The sequence below is a fragment of the Podarcis liolepis genome, assembly GCF_965112155.1.
Source record: "Podarcis liolepis genome assembly, chromosome: 6".
NCBI lineage: Eukaryota > Metazoa > Chordata > Lepidosauria > Squamata > Lacertidae > Podarcis > Podarcis liolepis.
Window position 1 is genome coordinate 56,654,471 of NC_139559.1, and position 22,883 is coordinate 56,677,353.

At 44.5% G+C, this 22,883-nt stretch overlaps 2 protein-coding genes across 4 annotated transcripts; one reads left to right on the forward strand and one right to left on the reverse strand.

Moving 5' to 3' along the window:
- The first annotated feature begins 27 nt into the window (after positions 1-27).
- On the forward strand, positions 28-11,805 carry LOC310709942 (protein zyg-11 homolog B-like). 2 transcript variants are annotated; one of them, XM_083510085.1, is made up of 14 exons: positions 28-217; positions 1,541-1,706; positions 2,760-3,514; positions 4,171-4,311; positions 4,524-4,700; positions 6,255-6,319; positions 7,593-7,692; positions 7,781-7,834; positions 7,972-8,133; positions 8,557-8,604; positions 8,979-9,176; positions 9,259-9,320; positions 9,708-9,805; positions 10,818-11,805. In XM_083510085.1, the coding sequence occupies exons 1-14, from the start codon at positions 143-145 to the stop codon at positions 11,006-11,008; spliced, it is 2,292 nt and encodes a 763-aa protein (XP_083366211.1). In that variant the 5' UTR covers positions 28-142; the 3' UTR covers positions 11,009-11,805. The 2 variants fall into 2 exon arrangements, with proteins under 2 accessions (XP_083366211.1, XP_083366212.1); XM_083510086.1 differs by lacking the exon at positions 28-217 and adding an exon at positions 265-513.
- A 1,420-nt stretch (positions 11,806-13,225) lies between these two features.
- ECHDC2 (enoyl-CoA hydratase domain containing 2) lies at positions 13,226-22,522 on the reverse strand. 2 transcript variants are annotated; one of them, XR_014527725.1, is made up of 10 exons: positions 21,956-22,522; positions 20,647-20,714; positions 19,298-19,385; positions 18,471-18,557; positions 17,462-17,554; positions 17,230-17,286; positions 15,794-16,342; positions 15,261-15,459; positions 13,846-14,485; positions 13,226-13,408 (listed from the first exon to the last, which is right to left on the reverse strand). XR_014527725.1 is itself a non-coding variant. In XM_083510157.1 (10 exons), exons 1-10 carry the CDS (start codon positions 22,098-22,100, stop codon positions 13,331-13,333), a joined length of 903 nt encoding a protein of 300 aa, XP_083366283.1. In that variant the 5' UTR covers positions 22,101-22,514; the 3' UTR covers positions 13,226-13,330. The 2 variants fall into 2 exon arrangements, 1 of the variants encoding a protein (XP_083366283.1); XM_083510157.1 differs by having other exon boundaries at positions 13,846-13,893; positions 15,295-15,345; positions 16,155-16,342; positions 21,956-22,514.
- Between the last annotated feature and the right edge of the window lie 361 nt (positions 22,523-22,883).

Here is a 22,883-nt window from a genome sequence, read left to right on the forward strand (position 1 = left end):
GGAGCTTAAACGGCGTTCCTCCCTCTTCAGTCCGTGCTGCGCCGCTTCCGGTGAGCCCTTGCCCGCTTTCCGGTTACTTCGCACCGCGCACCCCACCCCCTCCGCTCCCGCTGGCGGAGTGAATCCCGGCTCCTGGTTCGCCATGGTGCGGTTCCTGCACATCCAGAACCGGCAACGAGCCCCGCTGACCATTTGCGGGGACTGTCCTGCCGTGCAGGTGGGTGGGGAGGCGGGGGCGGGAGCGCGGGGACCTGAGGAACGGTTGCCTGGGGAGGGAGGCGAGGCGTTGAAAACAATGGGCGGCAGGAGAAGGAGGGAAGAAGCGCTGGGGTTTCGAAAGGGAGGACTCGGAGGGCGGCGAGGGGCCGGAGCCTTTGGGGAGAAGACTCTGCCTGGAGGAGGAGGAGGAAGTTCCCGCGGAGTAGTTCCAGTAGTGACTGAGCCCAAAGCACCCCGACTCGCACCCCCGAGTTTTTCGGGTTTCCAGAAAAGTGGCTGCGTTGGCTAGTTGTGGTAAAAAGACCCCCGAGACTTGGGGTCCCTGAAAGACCCTCGCGCGTTTTGTTAGGGCTGGAATTCTTGGGGGGCTACGGGTCATCTGGTGGGTCCGAGAGGTTGCGCACACAGCCTACTAAACTTGGGTTAAAACTTTAGGGTCCCAGCCACGAGGCTGGCTGGCTTGGGGAAAGGGTTCCTCTTCTTAGGGGAGGAGGAAAAAGCGAGGGTTTCTTTCACAGGTCCGCTTGCCATCATGATAATACCACACTCATCTATCCGGGTTGTTCTGCTGTGGGCTGCCAGGCGCTGCTCAAGAGCAATCCTCCTAACATGGCTACGCAGAAGTAAGCCCTAAGAAATTCAGTGTGGGGCTTACCCACATATGGCTGTAGCCTTAGCCATCTGATTGCGACAGCTGTTGGTTTATTTATTGAATTAATTTGTTTTTTAATTTGTTCACATCTCGTCCTTCCTCCCAGAGCTGCCCAGAGTGGTGGATAGACCCACAATTTAAAAACAAAAAGTAAAACACTCTTAAAATAATTAAAGCATTCTCAAAACTCTGTAACAGTTAAAAACACTCTTCCTTCCGGTGATCTGGGGGTTGCCAAGAACTTTCCTCCTCAAAGTTAATGATGATGAAGATTAAGTGGAAGTGGAGAAGATACCTGGTCTTAAAAACCAGATCTTGCCCCCAGTGTATCCCATGTAAGTAATAGGGATAGTCTTCCTGCTGCAGTGTGGCTGGAGACACACAGTGTATTTACTATACCCATTTGGGGAGCATTAGTCGTATGGGAACTTGCTATAGGAGTGTTAACAATCCAAGGATAAACATTCTATAATCCTGAGTAATGACCTGTTAGGAACATTCATAATAATACTTGCTCTTTTTTTTAGTATTGTGTGTTTCACTTAGTGATGGATATTAAATGCAGATATGTAAGTTTATTATGTGTACTAAGTGAAGCCATGTATTAAGCCACTTTGTGATCCTAATGAGTTTCTTACTGATGTGCTGTTATTTTTTTATGGGTGATAGGCAGAAGCATCTCCATATTCCTTAGTTGACATCTGCTTGAATGCCTTGGTTGCCGATTTAGAAAAATTCTGTATAGAACGGCCTGATGGGTCACTGTGCTTGAAAGAATCTGAAAGGCTTCCTCAAGAAGTGGCTGATCGCTTGCTGCAGACAATGGCATATCGAGGTAACAGTTCTTTTTGTGCTAGCACAAGTGATCTGAACATGAGGTCATTCACAGACAAGAACAGCTTGTTCTAGCTAGCTCATTCTGCTGTGCTGTTCCCCTTCCTATATAAAGTATGCATATCTAGACCATATTGGGCTAGAATTCTTATGAAATCCTCAAAGGAGCAAAAAATTGGATAAGGATAACATTAAAAATTATGCCCTAGATATTAATATTTATTTGATTTACATCTTGCCCTTCCTTCCCAAAGGAGCCCCAGTCTGTAACTTAGCTGTCACATTAGCTTCACCACCATGTTTAGATTAAAATGTGCTTATTTCCAGTGGTCAAGTAGTGGTCTGAATCATGCTGCTTAGCAATATCCCTCATGCTAGGACAAAGAGCAGTAGAATAAACTGTGCATGTTAAGCATATTTGCATATAGCTCAGTTGGTAGAGCATGAGACTCTTAATCTCAGGGTCATGATTCCAGCTGCACATTAGGCAAAAGATTCCTGCATTGCAGGGGGATGGAGTAGGTGACTTTTGTGGTCCCTTCCAACTCTATGATTCTGTGTTATACAGTGGTACCTCAGGTTGCAGATGCTTCAGGTTACAGACTCCGCTAACCCAGAAATAGTACCTCGGGTTAAGAACTTTGCTTCAGGATGAGAACAGAAATTGTGCGGTGGCAGCAGGAGGCCCCATTAGCTAAAGTGGTGCTTCAGGTTAAGAACGGACCTCCGGAACGAATTAAGTACTTAACCCGAGGTACCACTGTACTTCTGTCAGGAATAGTCTGTTTACCTTGGAAGATAGTACATCTGGGTTATACTGCCATCTAGTGTTCACAGGCAGAAAATACAGAGTTGCGGAAATAGTTGCCATCACACTGAATAGTCACCAATCCATTTTCTGCTTCCTGCCCAGGTGGTTCTGTTTCTACTCACCAGTTGCTCACCTAACTTTTTGGACTATTGCCTACCATGTAGTAATACAGCCTACTTTACAAATGACCAGATTTCAGTAGTTTACTTGCTCTAACATAGGCTTGTTTTCCTTTCCTAATAGAATTGTTGAATGATGGCACTGTGGGCATTTTCCGAGGCAACCAGATGCGTTTGAAGCAAGCTTGCATCCGCAAAGCAAAGATTTCAGCCCAGTCTTTCCAAAAAGCCTTCTGCCACCACAAACTAGTAGAACTGGATGCTGCAGGGATGAATGACACTGTTACTGTTGCAGATGTTGTGAGTGGGCTTGGCAGCAGTGCATGGATCCAGAACAACCTTCAGTGCCTTGTCTTGGACTCATTAACTCTTTCCCCTACAAATCCTTATGAACGGTGCTTTAGTCAGTTGTCTGGTCTTCGTTCTTTGAGCATTACCAATGTGCTCTTCCGTGATGAAGATTTAGCAGAGGTTGCTACCCTGCCAAGGTTAGAAAGCTTGGATATCTCCAATACTTCAGTCACAAAAATAACTGCACTCCTGGCCTGCAAACATCGACTTAAGTCTCTAACTATGCATAGCTTGAAATGCTTGAAAATGCCTACACCAAAGTTCTTAGACGTAATAAGAGAACTAAAGCATCTGATTCACCTTGACATCTCAGACGAGCAGCATTCCACATCAGATATTGCCTTTCGTTTGCTAGGCCAAAAAGATATTCTGCCCAATCTTGTGTCTCTGGACATTTCTGGAAGCAAATACATTAACGATGAGGCTGTTGAAGCTTTTGTCAGACAACGGCCAACGATGCGGTTTGTGGGATTGCTCGGGACTGAAGCTGGGTACACAGAGTTCCTTTCAGGAGAAGGAACCTTAAAGGTTTGAAGGTTTTAAATGTTCTATAACTAAAATGATACTTGAAAATCTAACAAATGGTTTGGAAGGGCAGTTCTTATTCCAATTTGCTTGTAGCCTTGACCCAACAATGTTTACATCATGAGTTATTTTTTATTTTATTTGGAAAAATAGGTGTGATATTAAAGAATGAGTTTAAATGAAATAATAAATTTTAAAAGGAAAATGGAGGTTCCTATCTGTGTGCACAGCAAGTTGTGCAGCGCATAGAATGGAGTAGCTCTGGAAAGAAATAGCACACATTAAAACTGTTCAGCTCCATTTTTGCCTAAGCCCTCTGGCTAAGCTGAGGCTAGTCTTCAGGCATATTCACTTACCACTTTTCTGGACCCTCAGAAGTGAGAGGGATGTTGGCATGACAACACTTTGGCTTATCCACACTATAGTATTTATTTTGGGTCATGCTTGTGCATCACAAGGGATGGATGTATTCTAGAACTGCAACCCCACCTCATTCCAGAGTTTGTTTTTGTAAAACACATTCGGATTAGGTTTGGATCTTCATGCTTGGTGGATCACCATGTTACTGCAGGGCTTTGTTAGCTACTGAATTTATTAGACCTGAAATGACCATTCTGAGCCTAGTTAGTGAAAATAATGAATTATTTTTATGTTCAAAGGTATCGGGAGGAGAAAATGAAATGCAGATTTCGGAAGCTTTGAAACGCTACAGTGAAAGGGCATGCTTTGTGAAAGAAGCCTTTTTTCACCTTTTTACTCAAACATGTTTTATGAGAATTACAAAGCCTGAAATCCTAAAGGTAAGCCAGATTAGTTTGAGTGCAATAACTTCTTGCAAACTATTCTACTGTGGTCAAATTTTACAAATATTACTTAGTCCATTAGCTCCTATCTGCATTCCCCAAAGAAGTAGACCTCTCTTTATTCTCATTCATCCATCCTTATTTTTATTGGATTTTTGATTTCATTATGTATTGTGCTGAATTGGTTCTTTGCATATTTCATGCTGCAGCTTGTGATCATTGGAATGAGGAATCATCCTTTGGACTTGGCAGTACAGTTAACTGCTAGTGCCTGTGCCCTTAACTTAACAAGACAAGGCTTAGCAGCAGGCATGCCTGTTCGCCTGCTTTCCAGTGTAATCCAGCTGCTCCTCAAAGCCATGGAAACCTTTCCTGAACAGCAACAGGTAAGGGTTTTGGGTAGGATACAGTTACAATTCAACAGCCCTAATAAGAGAGCAGATCTTACAACATCTGTTATACCAGTACTAAAGCACAGTAGGAGATTTGCTGCTCAAATCTGGGGCACATGAATGATAGAACAAATGGTGCACACACAAAAATTATATGGATTTCTTTTCTATTCTCCCTAACTTTTTGTCAGCTTTTAAAATGCCACCTGTAGCCACAGTTTGGAGTGTGAGGTGTGAAATATTGGCTCTTTTAGATCCTTGGCTTATGACGTTGTGTTATGTTTTTTAAATATTTAGAACTGTATTTGGGGGCTGGGGAGGGCAGCAGATGTAGCATGTGTGATGCACCACACATGGTAGAACACACTGGCTCAGTTCACACAACTGTTGCCCTCTCACATGAGTGGGGTGACACACTCACTGCCTAAACACATACACAGGGTTCTGATTGGTGTGACTGTGAAGTGGCCCAGTGTGGGTTTAATGTTATAAACTAGAGCAGTGTTTCCCAACCGGTGTTCCACAGCACACGAGTGTGCCGTGAGACATCGGCTGGTGTGCCGCGAGATGCCTGGAGCGAGGCGGGCGAGTCGGGCGGCGAGAGGCGGGGCGGCGGCGGCGAGGAGAGGCCGCACCTCCTGCTGCTGCCTGGCGCTCCTCCTCGCAGCCGGCAGCGCTGCCTGGGCGCCTCCGCGCGACTCTGCCTCGCTGGGTTTGGTCTCCCAGCAGAGACGGGTCACACGCGCACCTCCCTCCCTCCCTCAGCCTGCGCGGAGGGAGAGCCAGAGAGAGGCATCGCTCCTGCGCGGTGGGAGAGGGAGCAGCCGGAGCGATGCCCCAAACGAGCTGAATTCCGAGCGAGGGACTGAGGGGGGAGGGAAAAAACTTTCACTTTCGTGCGTCCCTCCCGGCGTGACGCTGCGCGCTGACGTCACGGGGCGGGGCTTTAATGGTGGTGTGCCGCGAGATTTTTTTTCAGTAGACAGGTGTGCCGTTGCCCAAAAAAGTTTGGGAAACACTGAACTAGAGAATGCCTGTCCTCCATGCAGCTGTTAACTCTTCCAATATATACCTCTTCTTCCATTTAGTGCCCAGTCTTTGACTTTGGGAAAGTCAAGGTTCTATCAGAAGTGTAGCTCAGAAATTGTCTTACCTCTGCTTCCATATTGCTGAATAATCTGATCCTGTCCTAGATAACTATCTGTTTTAATTTGTTGTTCCATATTTTGATGACTTTAGAATTTTGTTTCATTTGGAGGGTTTGAGCTGTAGGGTAGTACTCAGCTAAGTTATGTTCCCAGTAGACCTATGGAAACCAATGAACCTAAATTAGTCATACTCATGAATTTCAATGGAGTTCAGGTACCTAAACTCATGCTCTTAAGCTGCAAAGCATTGAAAACCTGCATTCTTGAACCATCTATCCTGTAAAAAATGGATAATTAATTTCAAATACTGTAAATTGCCTTTGACGAAGGGTGGTATATAACTTGAATAAGAATAACAAATACAGAGCCCTGTGGTGCTGAGTTCTCTCTTTCCATATAGCTCCAGAAGAACTGTCTTCTTTCACTATCCAGTGTCAGGATCCTGCAAGACGTTCCATTTAACAGGCAAGTGACTCCAATCTGTTACTCTACAGTAGGGATAGACAGCTCTTCCCAGTATAGTCTGTCTGCCCCCTCGCTCAATCTCTAGGACAGGGGTAGGCAGCCTAAGGCCCAATTGCCTTCTCAATCCGGCCTGTGGACGGTCCGGGAATCAGCGTGTTTTTACATGAGTAGAATGTGTCCTATTATTTAAAATGCATCTCTGGGTTGTTTGTGGGGCATAGAAATTCATTCATCTCTCCCCCCCCCCCAATATAGTCCAGCCTGAGGGACGGTGGACCGGCCCATGGCTGAAAAAGGTTGCTGACCTCTGCTCTAGGATTTCTCCTTTCTGATGAAGACACACATTCACTTTGAGACATGGGCAAAAAGAACTTTTTAATTTCCCTGCCTGCCCAGTAGGAGGAGTTCCAGAGGCTTTGGTAGAGTGTTCCCTCATGCTGCCTTGAAGGCCAGTGCAAATATGATGCCCGATAAATTGAAGTTGCTTACCCAAATGGCAGTCCATGTGACTGGGTTGCTTCACTGGAGCATGCAGTATTGATGGATGAAGGACATTAGCCAGGACCCAGACAAATGGGAGTAAGCGGCCAAGGTGTTTTAACTGTGACATAACTTCTGTTGCTATTCATTCTCTGTGTGAGAGAGTGGGAGGGAGAGAGAAGAGGCCATAGATTAGTGGTAAGGTTTTTGTATACAGAATGTACCAATTTCTATCACAGGCATCTCTAGTTAAGCACACCTCATGTAGCAGGACTAGAAAATCCGAGACCTTGGAGTGCTCTTGTGAGTTGAGTAGACAGAACTGCACCAGATGAACAGGGGATCTGACTTGTTCCTTTTTCCTATGCCTTGGGTTTAATGGCTCAGTTGCTTAGTAAGTAGAGTCCACTGCAAAAACTTCTGATGCTGTTTGTGCTGATAAGGTGGGTTGGGGAATGTCAAGAAACCCTAGGTACTTATCATCTTTATACAGCAAATAGACAGCAGTGTCTTATTGAAGCGTGGTGTATAGCTCTGATCTCAGTGCCTTGACCAGTTAAACACTTCTTAGGAATGGTCAGCTTGGTTCTCCTTTCATTTCTGCCTACAAGGTGGCTAGGTTTGGGTTGTAAGCAGGCCTCTCTCATCTGCACTTTGCCTCAGGACAGGATTAATATCTGCTTAAAAACTGGTGAAAGTGAAAGGGGGAAACTGCTTTATTAATCTTGTTCTTTCACTATGACCTGGTTTAGAGTTGCAAAGTGTATACTCTGACAATGCTTTTAAATTTTAGGTTTGCAGCTGCGAAATTTGTTGTCCAGTGGCTTTGTAACCAGGAAAACCAACATATACAAAGAATTGCTGTTAATATAATCTCTATCCTAGCACTTAAGGTGTGTGATTTTACATTTTCATCTAGTGCATCTTTATTATCAGAAGCTCTTCCACATACCGATTTCAAATATGTGGTTTGTTTTTTAGCTTTCAGACGAGCAAGCAGCGCAACTTGCTGCCGAGTTCTACATTGTTGTAGGGGTGAGTTGCTGCATCTCCTTTCCCCATAACAGGGAGCAATGTTTAAGAGGGTTTGGGGAGGAGAGTGCAATGTTGAAATTTGCACTTCATGTATAATTATTCTATGTAGTTAATGGTGTTGTTTTCTTCCTTTACAGAAACTACTTGAAATCGTTGAACAGAAAATAAATCAGAATGAATTAGATACAACTTTCCATTTTACACTGAGTGCACTTTGGAATCTCACAGATGAAGCGCCAACTACGTGTGGGCACTTCATTGATAACAAAGGGTTGGAGCTTTTTATGAGAGTTTTAGAGGTAAACGTGGTAGCTACCTTTCTAACCAGTTGACAAATACAACACTTTTGTTGTTTAGTCGATTAGTTGTGTCCGTCTCTTTGTGACCCCATGGACCAGAGCACACCAGGCACTCCTGTCTTCCACTGCCTGCCGGAGTTTCGTCAAATTTATGTTGGTTGCTTCTATAACACTGTCCAACCATCTCATCCTCTGTCGTCCCCTTCTCCTTGTGCCCTCAATCTTACCCAACAGAGTTTTTTCCAGAGAGTCTTGAGATGGCCAAAGTATTTGAGCCTCAGCTTCAGAATCTGTCCTTCTAGTGAGCACTCAGGGTTGATTTCCTTCAGAATGGATAGGTTTGATCCTTTTGCAGTCCATGGGACTCTCATGAGTCTCCTCCAGCTACATAAGCTTAATAATTAAACCTATTTCTCTTTGCAGACTTTTTCATCTGACTCTTCAATACAGCATAAAGTTCTTGGCCTTCTGGTAAGAGCAGAATAAAGTGCAATGTACTAGAATTGTTTTAAAAGTTAATGTGTGCATTTTAAAGGTATTAAATCTGTCATTTATTATTAGAGTAATCCTCCGTGCTGTTCTCTTTTCTGGCCTTCATGAAAAGGTGGGAAAAGGAAGTTGATTTTTCTAAAGTAGAAAAATTTCCTTAAGAATTGATATAGCAATGAAATACATCTGATTTTATTGGCTTGAGGTGCATGACACTTCTCAACATATAAAGAGATGCCTGGCCCATCCTCTTTTCAGGGGAAATTTATTCACTTTCAATAATAAAGTGACAACAAATTAGCATGGCATTTGCCAGCTCGTGATTTTTACGGTTGTATTTTTTCTATCTTCATCAGAACAATGTAGCAGAAGTGAGAGAGCTGCAGTCCAAGTTAATGCAGAAGGACTTCATAGATCGTGTCAGTGAACTGCTAAGCAGCGCCGAAATGGAAGTGAACTACTTCTCAGCTGGGATTATTTCAAACTTGCTATCTAGAGGTGAACAATCCTGGGCGTTGAGTCAAACACTGAGAAGATCCCTCATTGAAAAACTGGTATGGTGACTTAGATTCCATAGTTATTTTGAATATTTCCAGTGTTTATTGAAATGTTGACACTTGGTTCTCTCTGTTACAGCATGCAGCTCTGTTGAAGTGGCCAACACCAGAATGCAAGATGGTAGCACTGCCAGCCTATAGGTATACTCTAGTCAAAATATGCCTTGGCCAGTAATTCTGTATACTGTACTGTATATGGTTACCTGGCAAGCAGGGACAACTCTGGAACATATCAGAAGGGAATAGCCTCAAATGTTCTAAATAACTTGCTCAACATTGAACCCTGTTGCTGATATGTATCTGCCAAGCGAACAACAAACCAACACTTATGACTTGTTAGAAGTTATTAAACAGATCGCAATATATTTATCAGACAATTGTAATTATTTTTACTAGATCAGTGCTATGTACATAAGTAGTTCTGCAATCCATCTTCATTTCCTTGCCCCAAACACCACTTCCTCCACCTTTTCTCTGCCAGCCTTAATGCTAATCATGATTCTTAGGTAACTCTTCTTCAAACCATAGGTCCCTCAAGCCTTTCTACCCATTACTTGACTGCTTTGCGTTACCTGGAGTGCAGATTTGGGCAGCGTGGGCCATTCTGCACATCTGTTGCAAAACCCGTACGTATGGATGGTTTTCTTTTAATAAGCCTATGACTTTTCAAGTTCAACCTGTAAAGCCTGTAGGGAATGTCCCTGTAGCTCCCCCCACCCCACCCCCCAAAAAAACTTGGCAGAAGATGCAATGTATGTTGCACCTATTCAGACCAAATGCTTTGGTGATCAGCTCTGTCCCTGCATTTGTTGGTAAGCTCAGAGGGTGATTTATGCTGCTCCCCTTCTCTCCTTTCCTCCTCCCATTATTGCAATAAGGTATTAATACTGTGAAACTGTGGTGGGAGTAAGTTCCTGCTGCCTCTAACAGCAAATGCATCCTTAGAATTTTCCTGGCAAGTATGTGAGGTCTACCAGGCCCCAGATGTGTAGAACAGGTAACTGGGTTTGCCTTTTTACACCCATGGACTTTAGTTCTCTCTTACCAGGTAATTGCAGCATACAACATGCTTCTGTTTGTGTGACACTATAATAGCTATTCTGTTAGGAGGGTTGTGTCTTGGTGTAGGGAAATAAACTTTAAAATTCCCTCAGGGTGCATTCTTACCTTCAGTTATGTCACACAAACTGCAGCGATGAACACCTTTTAAACTCCGTACTTCTCTTCAGAAATTCAAACTGAGTACAGTTGTACCTTGGAAGTTGAACAGAATTCGTTCTGGAAGTCCATTCGACTTCCAACATGTTCGGAAACCAAAGCACAGCTTCTGATTGGCTGCAGGAAGCTCCTACAGCCAATCGGAAGCTGCAGAAGCCCTTTCGGGTGTTTGGCTTCCAAAAATAGTTCACAAACCGGAACGGCCACTTCTGGGTTTGCGGCGTTCGGGAGCCAAAACATTTTGAGAACTAAGCTGTTCAAAAACCAAGGTACGACAGCTGTGTCTGTGCTTAAAACTTCTGTGTTAAATGAGGAATCTCAATGTCCTGAAGTCAGGAGCGAAGTGTCGAAGTGCAGCTAGAGTGGTTTTGTTCCATTCATGTTGGATCATCTAATAAACAGATTTTTGTTTCTCTTCAGCTGCCAGGTACTGTTCCATGTTAATAGAAGAGAATGGGCTACAGCATTTATATAATATTAAAGAAAATGACCAGAGCGATCCAGATGTCCAGTATCTAACAAACGAGATACTATCTTACGTGGACACTCACATGAAATATTATGGGAAGCCTAAACAGCGAAAGGAGATACAAGCCAAGTCAAATGGATAACCGAGGGCACGGCTGTTTCTTTCATTTTGTCATGTGCAGAAGCTGCGATGGTGATTTCTTAATGCTTTCTCAGGCATTTCTGATCAAGAAGGTCCTTCTTGTAAGATCTGAGGGTACTTGTATGGCATGCACATCTGGAAGTCTCCGACAAGTAGCTTTAATTTGTAACTTGCCTTCTGAAAAGGGAAATAGGGCACCGTCCCTAGAGAAAACTGCTTAGTAGCTGACTGTACAGGTCTTGAAAAGAGTCTGTTGGTTTTGTAAGCCACCAATTTCATATGCTGGTGGTCAAGGACACTGCAAATGGAGGTTTTAAAAGCTACTTGTTCTCTTGCCAGTAATCTTTCTTCTTGTCAGTCCAGGAACTGTTCCATTTTTTTGTCCATACCTTACCACCAGTAAACTCTGTATTGCTTGTGGTAGCCGAGAGAAAATAGGATTGGCTTAGCCTTGGAGAAACACTTTAAAAATCCCATGCGGTGAGGGCAGAGCGGTTTTGAAAACTCTGGGCAAGGGAGAGGTAGGCTGTTTCAACTAAAATGTTGAATTAGTCTTCAACAGGCTGTTAAGCCAGTCCAAAGCGTTCGTGAGGGGCTTACACACATTCTATGTGCATGTTGTACAGGGGAGATTCTGGCTTTGTCAGTTGTATATTGCCACAACTCAACATAAAAACCCTGTGCATCCACATTGTTTACGAGTGTACGCAAACTATTTTTGTACTTGGAGGGGGGAAATCTTTCAAGATACTTTCTAGGTTTTAATACTTAAAATAAAAGGCATGTCCAGTGATGGTACAGGGTTGTGACTGCAAGTTTTTTCTTTAATCAAACTGGTTGGCATGAAGGGCAAAATGGAGGCTTCACAAGGTTATCATACTATTATGGAAAGCAGCAACTTTATAGTAGAGCAGGCTTAGCTGAAAATTTTCATCCATGGTGTTGAGCAGGCACCCCCAAACTCAGCCCTCCAGCTGTTTTGGGACTACAATTCCCACCATCCCTGACCACTGGTCCTGTTAGCTAGGAATGATGGGAGTTGTAGTTCCAAAACAGTTGGAGGGCCTAGTTTGGGGATGCCTGGTGTTGAGTTTCCAAAGGAGTGACAGGATGTTAGGGCTAAGCTAGATGTTATGTATTAACCTCTCCGCTCAGAAAAACAGATGGAGGCGAGTGGTTTTAGATGGAAAGTGCAGGCTAGGCAAACTCAGCCCTCCAGATGTTATGGGACTACAACTCCCATCATCCCTGACCACTGGTCCCATTAGCTAGGGATGATGGGAGTTTTAGTCCCAAAACATCTGGAGGGCCGAGTTTGCCTATGCCTGGTGCAGGCAGTCAAAGGATTCCACATTCCTACAATGTGCTTTTAAATTGTGCCCCCTCCACTTCATAGAAGAGCTTGCACAGAACAGCTGGCTTGTGCAGCCATAAGATCTAGTTTGGCCTTTGCTCACTGATAAAGAGGGAAAACTCAGGCAAGTGTTTCACCCATTTATGTACTGTAGGCTCTTGATAATCCTGCTCATCTCCCCTCTTATAAATTAAGCACAAGCCATCTTTGTTATTGTGCAATTGGCATAATGTGTAATAGCTGTAGTTGGTGATAGTTTGCTTTTAGTAAAAGAGAAATTGTCTATCATGTTGGCCAATGCTACTTGCATTCCTTTTCTGAGTTAAGCTCCTGAAGCTTAACTGTTCATCCCATTTTGCAGATGCCAAAGGCAGGAGTATCTTTCCTAATTTACAAGAAAAGCTTTATCCGTAACCATTTCATGGACTGTGAATTAGTGCACTTAGGGTACTGCTGTCTTGAAAGTGCTGAAAGCCATGTTCTCAAATATTTTTGGTACGCTGAAGGTGATGCCAACTGTTCTCACATATGATAAGCTGCATATGAGTTTAGAGGTCTTCTAAAAAGGAGCATTTTTACCTTTCTAAGAACTTGGCACCTCCCTTACGTCCTCCTGGATGAACACTGAAAGAACATTCTGTATGACTATAAAGGCATTCTAGCAGTGGTGTTGAAACCAAGAATGAGGATGAACATCCTAAGATGACAGGTCTTCTCGTCACATCCTCTTAAATTATCAGCATGACTTTGCCTTTCTGCTATTGGTACTATACTCAAGCCCCAGCATATATCTACATTCCTACTACAAGCATTAAGCACATATACACTTCTGACTGAAAAGGAGTAAACAAGTGAAACAGTATGTTGTCTGAATATAAAATTTATGTAGAAAAAAAATTGTAATAAGACCCAGCCTTCTCGTAACTCCTTGCAATTGTCTTCAGTCACCTGAACGATGTTGGACAAAAGTCACTTCCCAATGAACTTAGGTGGCCGTTTCTCTATGAAAGCTGCCATTCCTTCCTCCCGGTCTCTCGTAGGGATATTCTGTATATAAAAGACAGAAACACCAATACTATATTTCCTAATTGCCACCATCCTGGGGGAGGGGAGTATACAAACATATCCCTTCACTCTTTTCTTTATGAAGTAACAGATGTAGAGTGCTCAGTCTGCTGATCCCATCACATCTATTTTTCCAATCAATATCATAGTGGTGTGTACACATTACAGCTCTCAGCTGATGAATCCTGCGCAGCCTTATTAGATGCTCTGAGTGTACAGCTGTTTCTAGAGGGATGCTAGAAACAATGCTCTCAGGTAAGAACTGAGGAAAGTCAAACATTCCAGGTAAGTTTCTGAGTGCAATTGCACCCTTTGGGGGCCAAATCATAGATAGAAGCGTTTCACAGCTGAGCACTTTAATATGCATAAAGTAAACACTTAAGTGGGGGAAAGCAGGGTTTAATTAAAGGCTAGCTTACCTGGGCATAACACATTCTTTCAATAGCCATACCGGAGGCAATATCCCCCTGGAAAAAGAGAAATCTTAATTGCATGTGAGAAAGTGTGCACTTAAAATAATAGCAATTTTGCAAGATGCAAATTTAACAATATCACGACAGACTCGATGAAGTGACTGAAAGGTATCAGTCTTCACCATTACGTTAAAATGAGTAACTGCACTTTAAATAGCAAGGGTTGTGGGCCTTAAAGACTAACGTGTAGTAAAAGTTTCTTGTGGACTAGGAACCCCTTCATCAGATAGAAGCATTTGTTGAAGCTGCTGTCACAACAAGTCCTTTAGTTTTTAAGGTACTAAAAGACAGACTAATAAGGTTACCTCTCTGGACCCTACTTTATATGTGCCCAATATAATCCAGTCTTTGCTTAAACAAAACAAATATCTGCCTCACTGTTGCTTGTATTGCTTGTCCACCTGTTTTTACAGGCAATATTTAATTGGGTGGAAGTGAAGAAATGACAGGCCTGAGGAAAGACATAGGAGAGGGAGGAAGAAGGAAGAAGCCAAGGGCAAACAGCTTCTTATGAGTTATGATACAAATGAGTTCTGCCACTCTAGAAGCAACTGTTTTGGTGGGGTTCTGCTGGTTTAATAATAAACTACCGTATTTTTCGCCCCATAAGACGCACTTTCCCCCCTCCAAAAATGAAGGGGAAATGTGCCTGCGTCTTATGGGGCGAATGCAGGCTTTCGCTGAAGCCTGGAGAGCGAGGGGGGTCGGTGCGTACCGACCCCTCTCGCTCTCCAGGCTTCAGGAAGCTCTGCGCAACCCTCGGAAGACCGGCTCCGAGGGTTGCGCAGAGCTGCCTGCAATCCCGGGACCAGCACAGCTCTGCCCGGCCACCGGGAGCCGGGGCGAAGGTCCGCCCCGCTCCCGGTGGCCGCGCAGAGCTGCCTGCGGTCCTGGGACCAGCGCAGCTCTGCCCGGCCACCGGGAGCCGGGGGAGAAGCTCCGCCCCGCTCCCGGTGGCCCTGCAGAGCTGCCTGCGGTCCTGGGACCAGCGCAGCTCTGCGCCCCCATCCCGAGCGGGGCGCTAAGTCCCGCCCCGCTCGGGATGGCGGCACAGAGCTGCCTGCCGTCGCAGGACCGCAGGCAGGTCTCTGCCGCCATCCCGAGCGGGGCGCTAAGTCCCGCCTCGCTCGGGATGGCGGCACAGAGCTGCCTGCCCTCCCGGGACTGGTGCACTTCTCCCCATCGCCAGCCCCACAAGTTCGGGGGACAGCGGGGAGGCAGAGCGTGCCTTCCCACTGTTCCCCGACCTGGTTCTTCCAGCCCCGCACCTGGGGGGGAAATAAAATTTTTTTTTCTTTATTTCCCCCCCAAAAAACTAGGTGCGTCTTATGGGCCGGAGCGTCTTATGGGGCGCAAAATACGGTAACAAAGACGGTTATAAAAAGCATACTTTACCTCACTCCCTTTGTTTATAGCCACTTTTCCCATTTTCACAGCTATGGGAGCCTTTAAAGAGAATATATATATAATTTCCATTTATGAATTGCTTCCGATGAAACATCTCAAATTGATCAAGAAAAACAAATCATTTCACCTACATTCCAGTGCAGATACAAACTTCTGTGAGTACAGTGGTGCCTCGCAAGACAAAAATAATCTGTTCCGCGAGTCTCTTCGTCAAGCGGTTTTTTCGTCTTGCGAAGCAACCCTATTAGCGGATTAGCGCTATTAGCGGTTTAGCGGCTATTAAAGGCTTAGCGGCTAAAAGGCTATTAAAGGCTTAGTGGCTTAGAAAAAGGGGGGGGGAGCGAAAAAAATCGCAAGACTCGCAAGATGTTTTCGTCTTGCGAAGCAAGCCCATAGGGAAATTCGTCTTGCGAAGCGCATCGAAAAACGGAAAACCCTTTCATCTAGCGGGTTTTTCATCTTGCGAGGCATTCGTCTTGCGGGGCACCTCTGTAATTGGAAACGCACAGTCATGCTCCATCCCCCAGTCTAGTTCCTGACTGAGTGCCTTGTTGAGGACTAAGAGCTCCAAAGTATACCAGCATACAATAAGTCTCTTGTAGATCCAAAATGGTATCATTAAAGATGGGGATAGTTATCACTATACAGAAACTATGCACAATGTTCTCCAAATATCTGTTTGTACCAGTTTTTAAACGAACAGCAAACTAGCTTAATTTTACAGAGGACATCAAATTATTCAGAAAGGCAGAAACTAAAGAATTCTAACCTGGTTTACTTTGCAACAGATTCAATGTATTACATAAAGCAACCTTGACATTACTTGGCAAATGCAAAGATATACTGACCCGAGGAACAATCTCTTCAGCCAAAGCCAGCGCTCTTTGGTAAGCTGCATCCCCTTCCTCATTCTGTGGCACTACATGATTAACTAAACCTATTGAGAACGCCTCTTGTCCATCAATCTGTCTGCCAGTAAAAATTAGCTCTTTAGCACGGCTTAGTCCAATACAGCGTGGTAGGCGCTGGGTTCCACCTAGACAGGGAAAAAACCAAATCCATAACATATTTTTAAGAGGATGCACATCTTTATGGTTTCCATGCTTAAACTATACAGTCGTACCTTGGTTTTCGAACAGCTTAGTTCCTGAACGTTTTGGCTCCCGAATGCCACAAACCTGGAAATCAGTGTTCCAATTTTCAAACATTTTTGGAAGTTGAACGGACTTCTAGAATGGATTCTGTTTGAGAACCAAGGTATGACTGTATGCTATAGTTCAGAGATGAGGAACCTGCGGCTCTCTAGATGTAGTTGGACTCCCATTATCCCTGTCCTGGGACTGGTGGGAATCCAACCACAGCTTGAGGGAACGTTTGTTTGTTTTAAGTAAGTGAAAAATGAGATTGTGGAAAAGCTATTAAGTTCTGCCTCAGAGACTGAATTTCCACAATGTACGGTAATATCATAAGATCTTCGAATTTCCTCTCTGTATAGTGTCTAAATGTTGTAGTATTCCAAAATAGCTGGGATTTAGTTTACATTTCAGGAAATACTTGTAGCTACAGATGAAAAATTACTAGGAGGAGATGCGGCATTCCTTTGCTAGGATGAACAGTTAACCGGCGAAGTGACTGAGATGTCAGGCTGCCAGTCTTTAAAATTATCTCTCTCTCACACCTATGATCAAAATGGTATGTATAGAAGCATTTCTGTTTTAAAACTGGAGAAGGGAGTATTCACATATCCAATTTCTTTTTTAAAAAAAGGAAAAACAAAGATGAAATCTTGCTTAAATAACTGGCAGAACTAGGGAGGGGTTTTGGGACTGCTGGGATGTTTTAGCTTAATTATAGCATTATTACCTCACAATAGGACACATAATTAATGTAAAAGCAGCAAAAAAGTGGATGAAGCTACACTACCTGCACCAGGAAAGAGTCCTCTTGTTGTTTCAATCAAGCCCATCTTAGCCGACGATGCTGATTTATAACAAGAACACAACAAGGGGAGAAGCTACATTAGCACATAGTAAGTACAGTGTCAACGTGCTTTAAAGCACTAAATGTTAGCACTTGGAATTTTAGCACACCAATTACCAACTTTAAGTGTCATCGCAGTGAGAGTAGAAGACCTCGGTTGTGCTGGTGGACTCACCTGCCACGCGGAGATCACAAGCTAGTGCCAGTTCCAAGCCCCCACCCAACGCATGGCCTTCTATGGCAGCAATGGTGGGCATTGGCAGAGCAGCTGTAAAAATTAAATAGCAAGACATTCAGTGCAGCACCATTTCCAGTAGTTGGTAAATCTATCCAAAATAGCATAGTGATGAATGGGGAGACTTAATATGAATTAGGCCTTTATTTTTTAAAAGTTAGTTTAGCCTACACAAACAGGGTTGTTTCATTAAATGTTTTCTTTGAAGCAGTTCTAGGCAACATTTAGGAATTTCAGACAGAAGAAAGAAGTGACTCCATATGAATTCAAATCTAACACCCTGATCTCAAATACTTGGAAGCAATGCTTCATTTAAATGAATGCAACATTGTTCTAGATGTGTTTAGGCTTGAAGAGAGTTCAGTCCTGCAGCATGCTGCTTCACCAGCATAGGGGACATGCTGTGTAAGCAAGCCCCATGCATAAACTGTTGGTGGGTAGGCGGGACCACTTACCTATCAGTCACCTGACATGATGGCAAATGACTGACAAGTGAGTGGTCCCTCCTGCCTGTCAAAGTCAGGCCCTGAAGGTAAAGGTAAAGGCAAAGGTACCCTTGATCGTTAGGTCCAGTCGTGAATGACTCTGGGGTTGTGGCACTCATCTTGCTTTACTGGCTGAGGGAGCCGGCATACAGCTTCTGGGTCATGTGGCCAGCATGACTAAGCTGCTCCTGGAGAACCAGAGCAGCACACAGAAACACAGTTTACCTTCCCTCCGGAGCGGTACCTATTTATCTACTTGCACTTTGACATGCTTTCGAACTGCAAGAGCTGGGACCGAGCAACGGGAGCTCACCCCGTCACCTCTGATTGGCAAGCCCTAGGATCTGTGGTTTAGACCACAGCACGATCTGCGTCCCTTTGATCTGGCCTACTGAGTCCAAAAGGTTACCCATCCCTGTTAAAAAGACAATCACATGCAAAGGAGTTCATGATGAGGTACTTACCAATGCCATTCATTAAACTTCTGAGCCTCTGAACAAAATGGTCAGTTTCAGTATTGCTCATCTTAGCACGTTCTTTTAAGTCGGCACCTGAATTTACAACAGCAGAAGGCAGTTGGGGAGATAGAGAAAGGAAACATAATGGGTTCAACAGCAGTGCTTCAATGAACTAGTAACTGCCCTGTAAACTACAAATAATTATACGGCTTAGTCCCTTGTAGAGGCAAACATACCTAATTCTGTGTAGGATTAGGTTGTGATAGTGACAACTTGCAATTTGGTTTCAGGAAGCCTTGTTAGCTTTGGCAGTTTATTAATCAATTTTGACAGAATAATGCATACATGTTCCATTCTCCTCCTACATAATTGATATACCCTAACAGAAAAATGCCCACTGTCAATTACACATATTAATTGCTATCATGTTTGTCCTATATTTCACAAGGTTCAAATGATCTCAGCACAGTGTAGAAATCAAGATGTTCTGGAATTTAAAGTTTGCACCACTGCTGGTAATAGAATGCCAGGAATATGAATCAGGATGAGATATAATGAGAAAAGCAGTAAAACTACACCCCCCCAAAAACCCCCTATATTTATACCTAGTATTAAGAATAATTCAGCTTTTAGATTTGGAGGCAGCAATTTCTGTAATCACAAGGATACACAAGACACAACAAATACATATTAAATCCAAGACACAACAAATACATATTAAATCCAGTGAGGGAAAACATGTAATTGCTTAAAATCTATTTATTGTGCTTATTCATATATATATATATATATTTGCCTCTGATTTTCTTAAATCAGAGAATGACTCTACCCACCTGCACAAAAAACGCCTTTCACTTTGCTCTTAATTATCACCACGCGAATACTCTCATCAAAATGGAGAACTTCAAGGGTTTCAAACAGCTGAGGGGGAGAGTGGGAGAGAGTGGGTGCAACATCAGATTTCAATTAATAGAAAATTCTACCAGTTCATTTGATTTATTATGTGACCATTGCTGAGTACTGAACTGAAAAAATGAAATTGAAAGTACACACAAGCATGTTAAGCGGATCAAATATACAGCATGCTGATAGATTGGCTTGTATCCAAATAAGTTTTACTCAGACTAGAGACTCACTAACATGAATGGACCTAAGTTAGTCATATTTAATAATGTCTGTGTGCCTATTCTGAGTAGGACTAGCATTGAATACAACCCATCGTTTTGCTATTGTACTTATAAGCATTTCCACCTAAAGCATGTAAATAGACTATCCTGCACATGCAGGTTGCAAACCTATCTATATCGAGGATGGAAAAGCTGGTCCTCCAGGCACAGGAGCCAACTCCTAGGGTCCTCCAGGCACAGGAGCCAACTCCTAGGGGCCAAGGTTCCTTTGCCGCCCCCCCCCCCGTTGATGGGCATTGCCATTCAAATGGTGTGCGTGCACTGCATCTTGTGATTAGGCAGGGGCAGGGCTTACCCAATATTTTATGCAAGTTAGCACCCCTGCAGCGATCACTGGAGTACAGCTCCCATACCCAATTATTGTGCATGCTATCGCTGTTACTCACACCTATCTGGGAGTAATCCCTTTTTAATTCAATGGGACTTCTTATTAGATATGTATAAGACTGTGCTGTTTGTCTCCACTTCAAAAACTCTAGGTTCTACTAAGGTCTAAGAAGCTACTAAGTTACCTGGGATCCCAATACAAATACAGTGGTGCCTCGCAAGACGAAATTAATTCGTTCCGCAAATTTCTTCGTCTTGCGAGTTTTTCGTCTTGCGATGCACGGTTTCCCCGGAGTGCTTTTAAACGCAGGCGGCTGGGAAGGAATCCCTTGGACCCCCGCCGGACTTCAAAAGAGCTTCGGGAAGTCCGGCGGGGGGCCAAGGGATTCCCTCACCGCCGCCCGCATTTAAAAGCACTCTGGGCAAAGCAGCGAAGTGCGCTGCTTTCCCCGAGCGCTTCTAAATGCGCTGCGCTTCCCCGCTGTCCCAGAGATTTCACTATGGGCTTTCGTCTTGCGAAGCAAGCCCATAGGGAAATTCATTTTGCGAAGCGCCTCCAAAACGGAAAACCCTTTCGTCTAGCGGGTTTTCCGTCTTGCGAGGCGTTCGTCTTGCGGGGTACCACTGTACAAATATCATCTGTACAATGGAAGGCAATCTTCACTCACCTCATCCACGAACACTTTCCCCAGTGAATTTCTGGCATGTGGTCTGTTCATCAGAATTTCTGCAATACCTGTACTCCAAAATAAAATAAAGAACTCTTTTTCACTTATTGTTTAGAGGTAGCTCCATTTCTTATTGTTGATTTTAAATATTTAAGCCACTTTTCAGCCAGAGCTTTCAAGGCAGCTTACAATACTCCAGGGTGTGTGGAATGCACACGAGAGGGACACAAACCCAGTGACCAAGGCTAGGCTTAGCCCAGAGACAGACCCAGTGGCCTTGCAGATGTTCTCGGAGCCACAACTTTCACCATCCTTGACCTTGGGCCGCTCTGGCTAGGGCTAATGGGAGTTAGAGCATAGCATAGGAGCACAGCAAGCTGTGTATGCTGAAATAGACCATTAGGCCTATCTAACTCAGTACTGTCTACTCTGACTGCCTGCAGCTCTCAGTGTTTTAGGCAGGAGTCTCTCCCAGCCCTTTCTGGAGATGCAGGGGGATTGAGCCCAGCCCTTTCTGCACGCAAGACAGATGCTTTGCCACTGAACTACATACGGAAGGCCTCAGCTTCCCCATCCCTGCTGTGTTTAGTGCAGCTTTTGCCAGCCAGGTGCCAGGGAGTTGTAGTCCAAAACAACTGGAGGTCAACAGGCGCAGCCTTCCCAAATGGAGCGGATCTCTCATCTATTCCTGAAATGGGCTAGACGGCTCCTTCAAGCTGCGACGCGCCCAATGGTGCCTTTCATGCGCGGCTAATCTTTGTTTACTGGGACGCTTGTGATTGGAGGACGGCAGCATAATTGACAGGGCTTCCCAGGTTTTGATAGAAGACTACAGTTGCTCTCTTTTCAGAGATGTTTGAGGAAACTTTGCAGGAGTTTTAATTTGTTCCAGCCTATTTTACTGCGGATTTGTCTTTTATAATTTTATAATTACAGTTGCAAACTTTTTAGTGATGATTTTCTTGCTTTATCTTTTTTCTTTTTTGGTAACGCTCTCTGAGGTTCAAGCGGCATATAAATTTTATGAAATTCATCCATTCACTTTCCATAGCCTCGCTGCAATCCTGTGCCTACTTACCTCGGAGTATAAGCCCCGTGGAACTCAGCGGGACTTACTTCCGAGTTAACAAGCAAGCATGCAAAGGGCTGGACGGGACGGGAGGTTATCTCGTCCCTTGCAACAACTTCCAGGAGTAGCTACGACCCCCCCTCCCCCCGCCGTCTGCGAAGCTCCCGTTTATTGCAGAGCCGCCCTGGGCCTCCCCAACTGGGCCCGGACACCCTCAGGAGGCTGTTGGGCTCCACTCACCCTCTCCAGCCTCTCCGTGCACTTCGAGCAGGATCTCCTTTCTCCTCCCGGCAGACGCAGCTCTCCTGGGGATCTTGCCCCTTTCCCCCGGGGGCTGGGCGGGAAGCGTCCGCAGCAAGGCGGCTCCTCTGCTCAAGCGGAGCATCGCGATTCTATCTTTTTTATTCGTTCTTGGAAGTCTGAAAGGAGCAGCGGCGGCGGATCGATAGCAGGCAGCAGTCGCTCACTTCCTTGCAGCTGGAGCTGAGGACGAGTGGAAAGGCGCCGCCTCCTTGCCTGCTAACTGTTAAGTTTGGGGGGCGAACCAAGGAAACAGCGTCTCTCTCTGCTATGTCGTGGCTTAAACGGGTGCAAGTTGACAGGGCAATGCTAACTACGGCTCCTCAGAAGCAAACCCTACTGAATTCAGTGGGGTTTACGCTCAGGCAAGTGGGGAAAGCTATGGAATTGAACCTTCAAGAACCAACTTTTCTTTCCAAAGTTTTTGGCTTAGGATTTTCAAACCATCACCTTTGCAAAAACAACCTTCACAGAAGCTTAACCAGAAGGTTGGAGGGCAGGATTCCTGGGTTGGACTAAATGACCCTCGGGCCCTTTCCAACTCTACAGTCTATGGTTCTTCTCAGGGCCGGATTAAGTTTGATGAGGCTCTAAGCTACTGAAGGTAATGGGGCCCTTTATATGTTCAGCTGTCAACAACAAATTGTCGCTTTTTTGTGTGTTTACTATATGCTTTATGGGAATTTATGGACCTAATAGGTATCGAAAGCCATGCAACCAGTCCATGCAGAATGTAGGCACCCTATATATAGAAATGAGCAAACCAGTGATATTTTAGGGAACAGGCTAGCAGGCGGGGCCCATTACTTACATCATAGGAAACACAACACAAAACACTGTTGCTGTATGTAGGTTTTATTTTATTTCT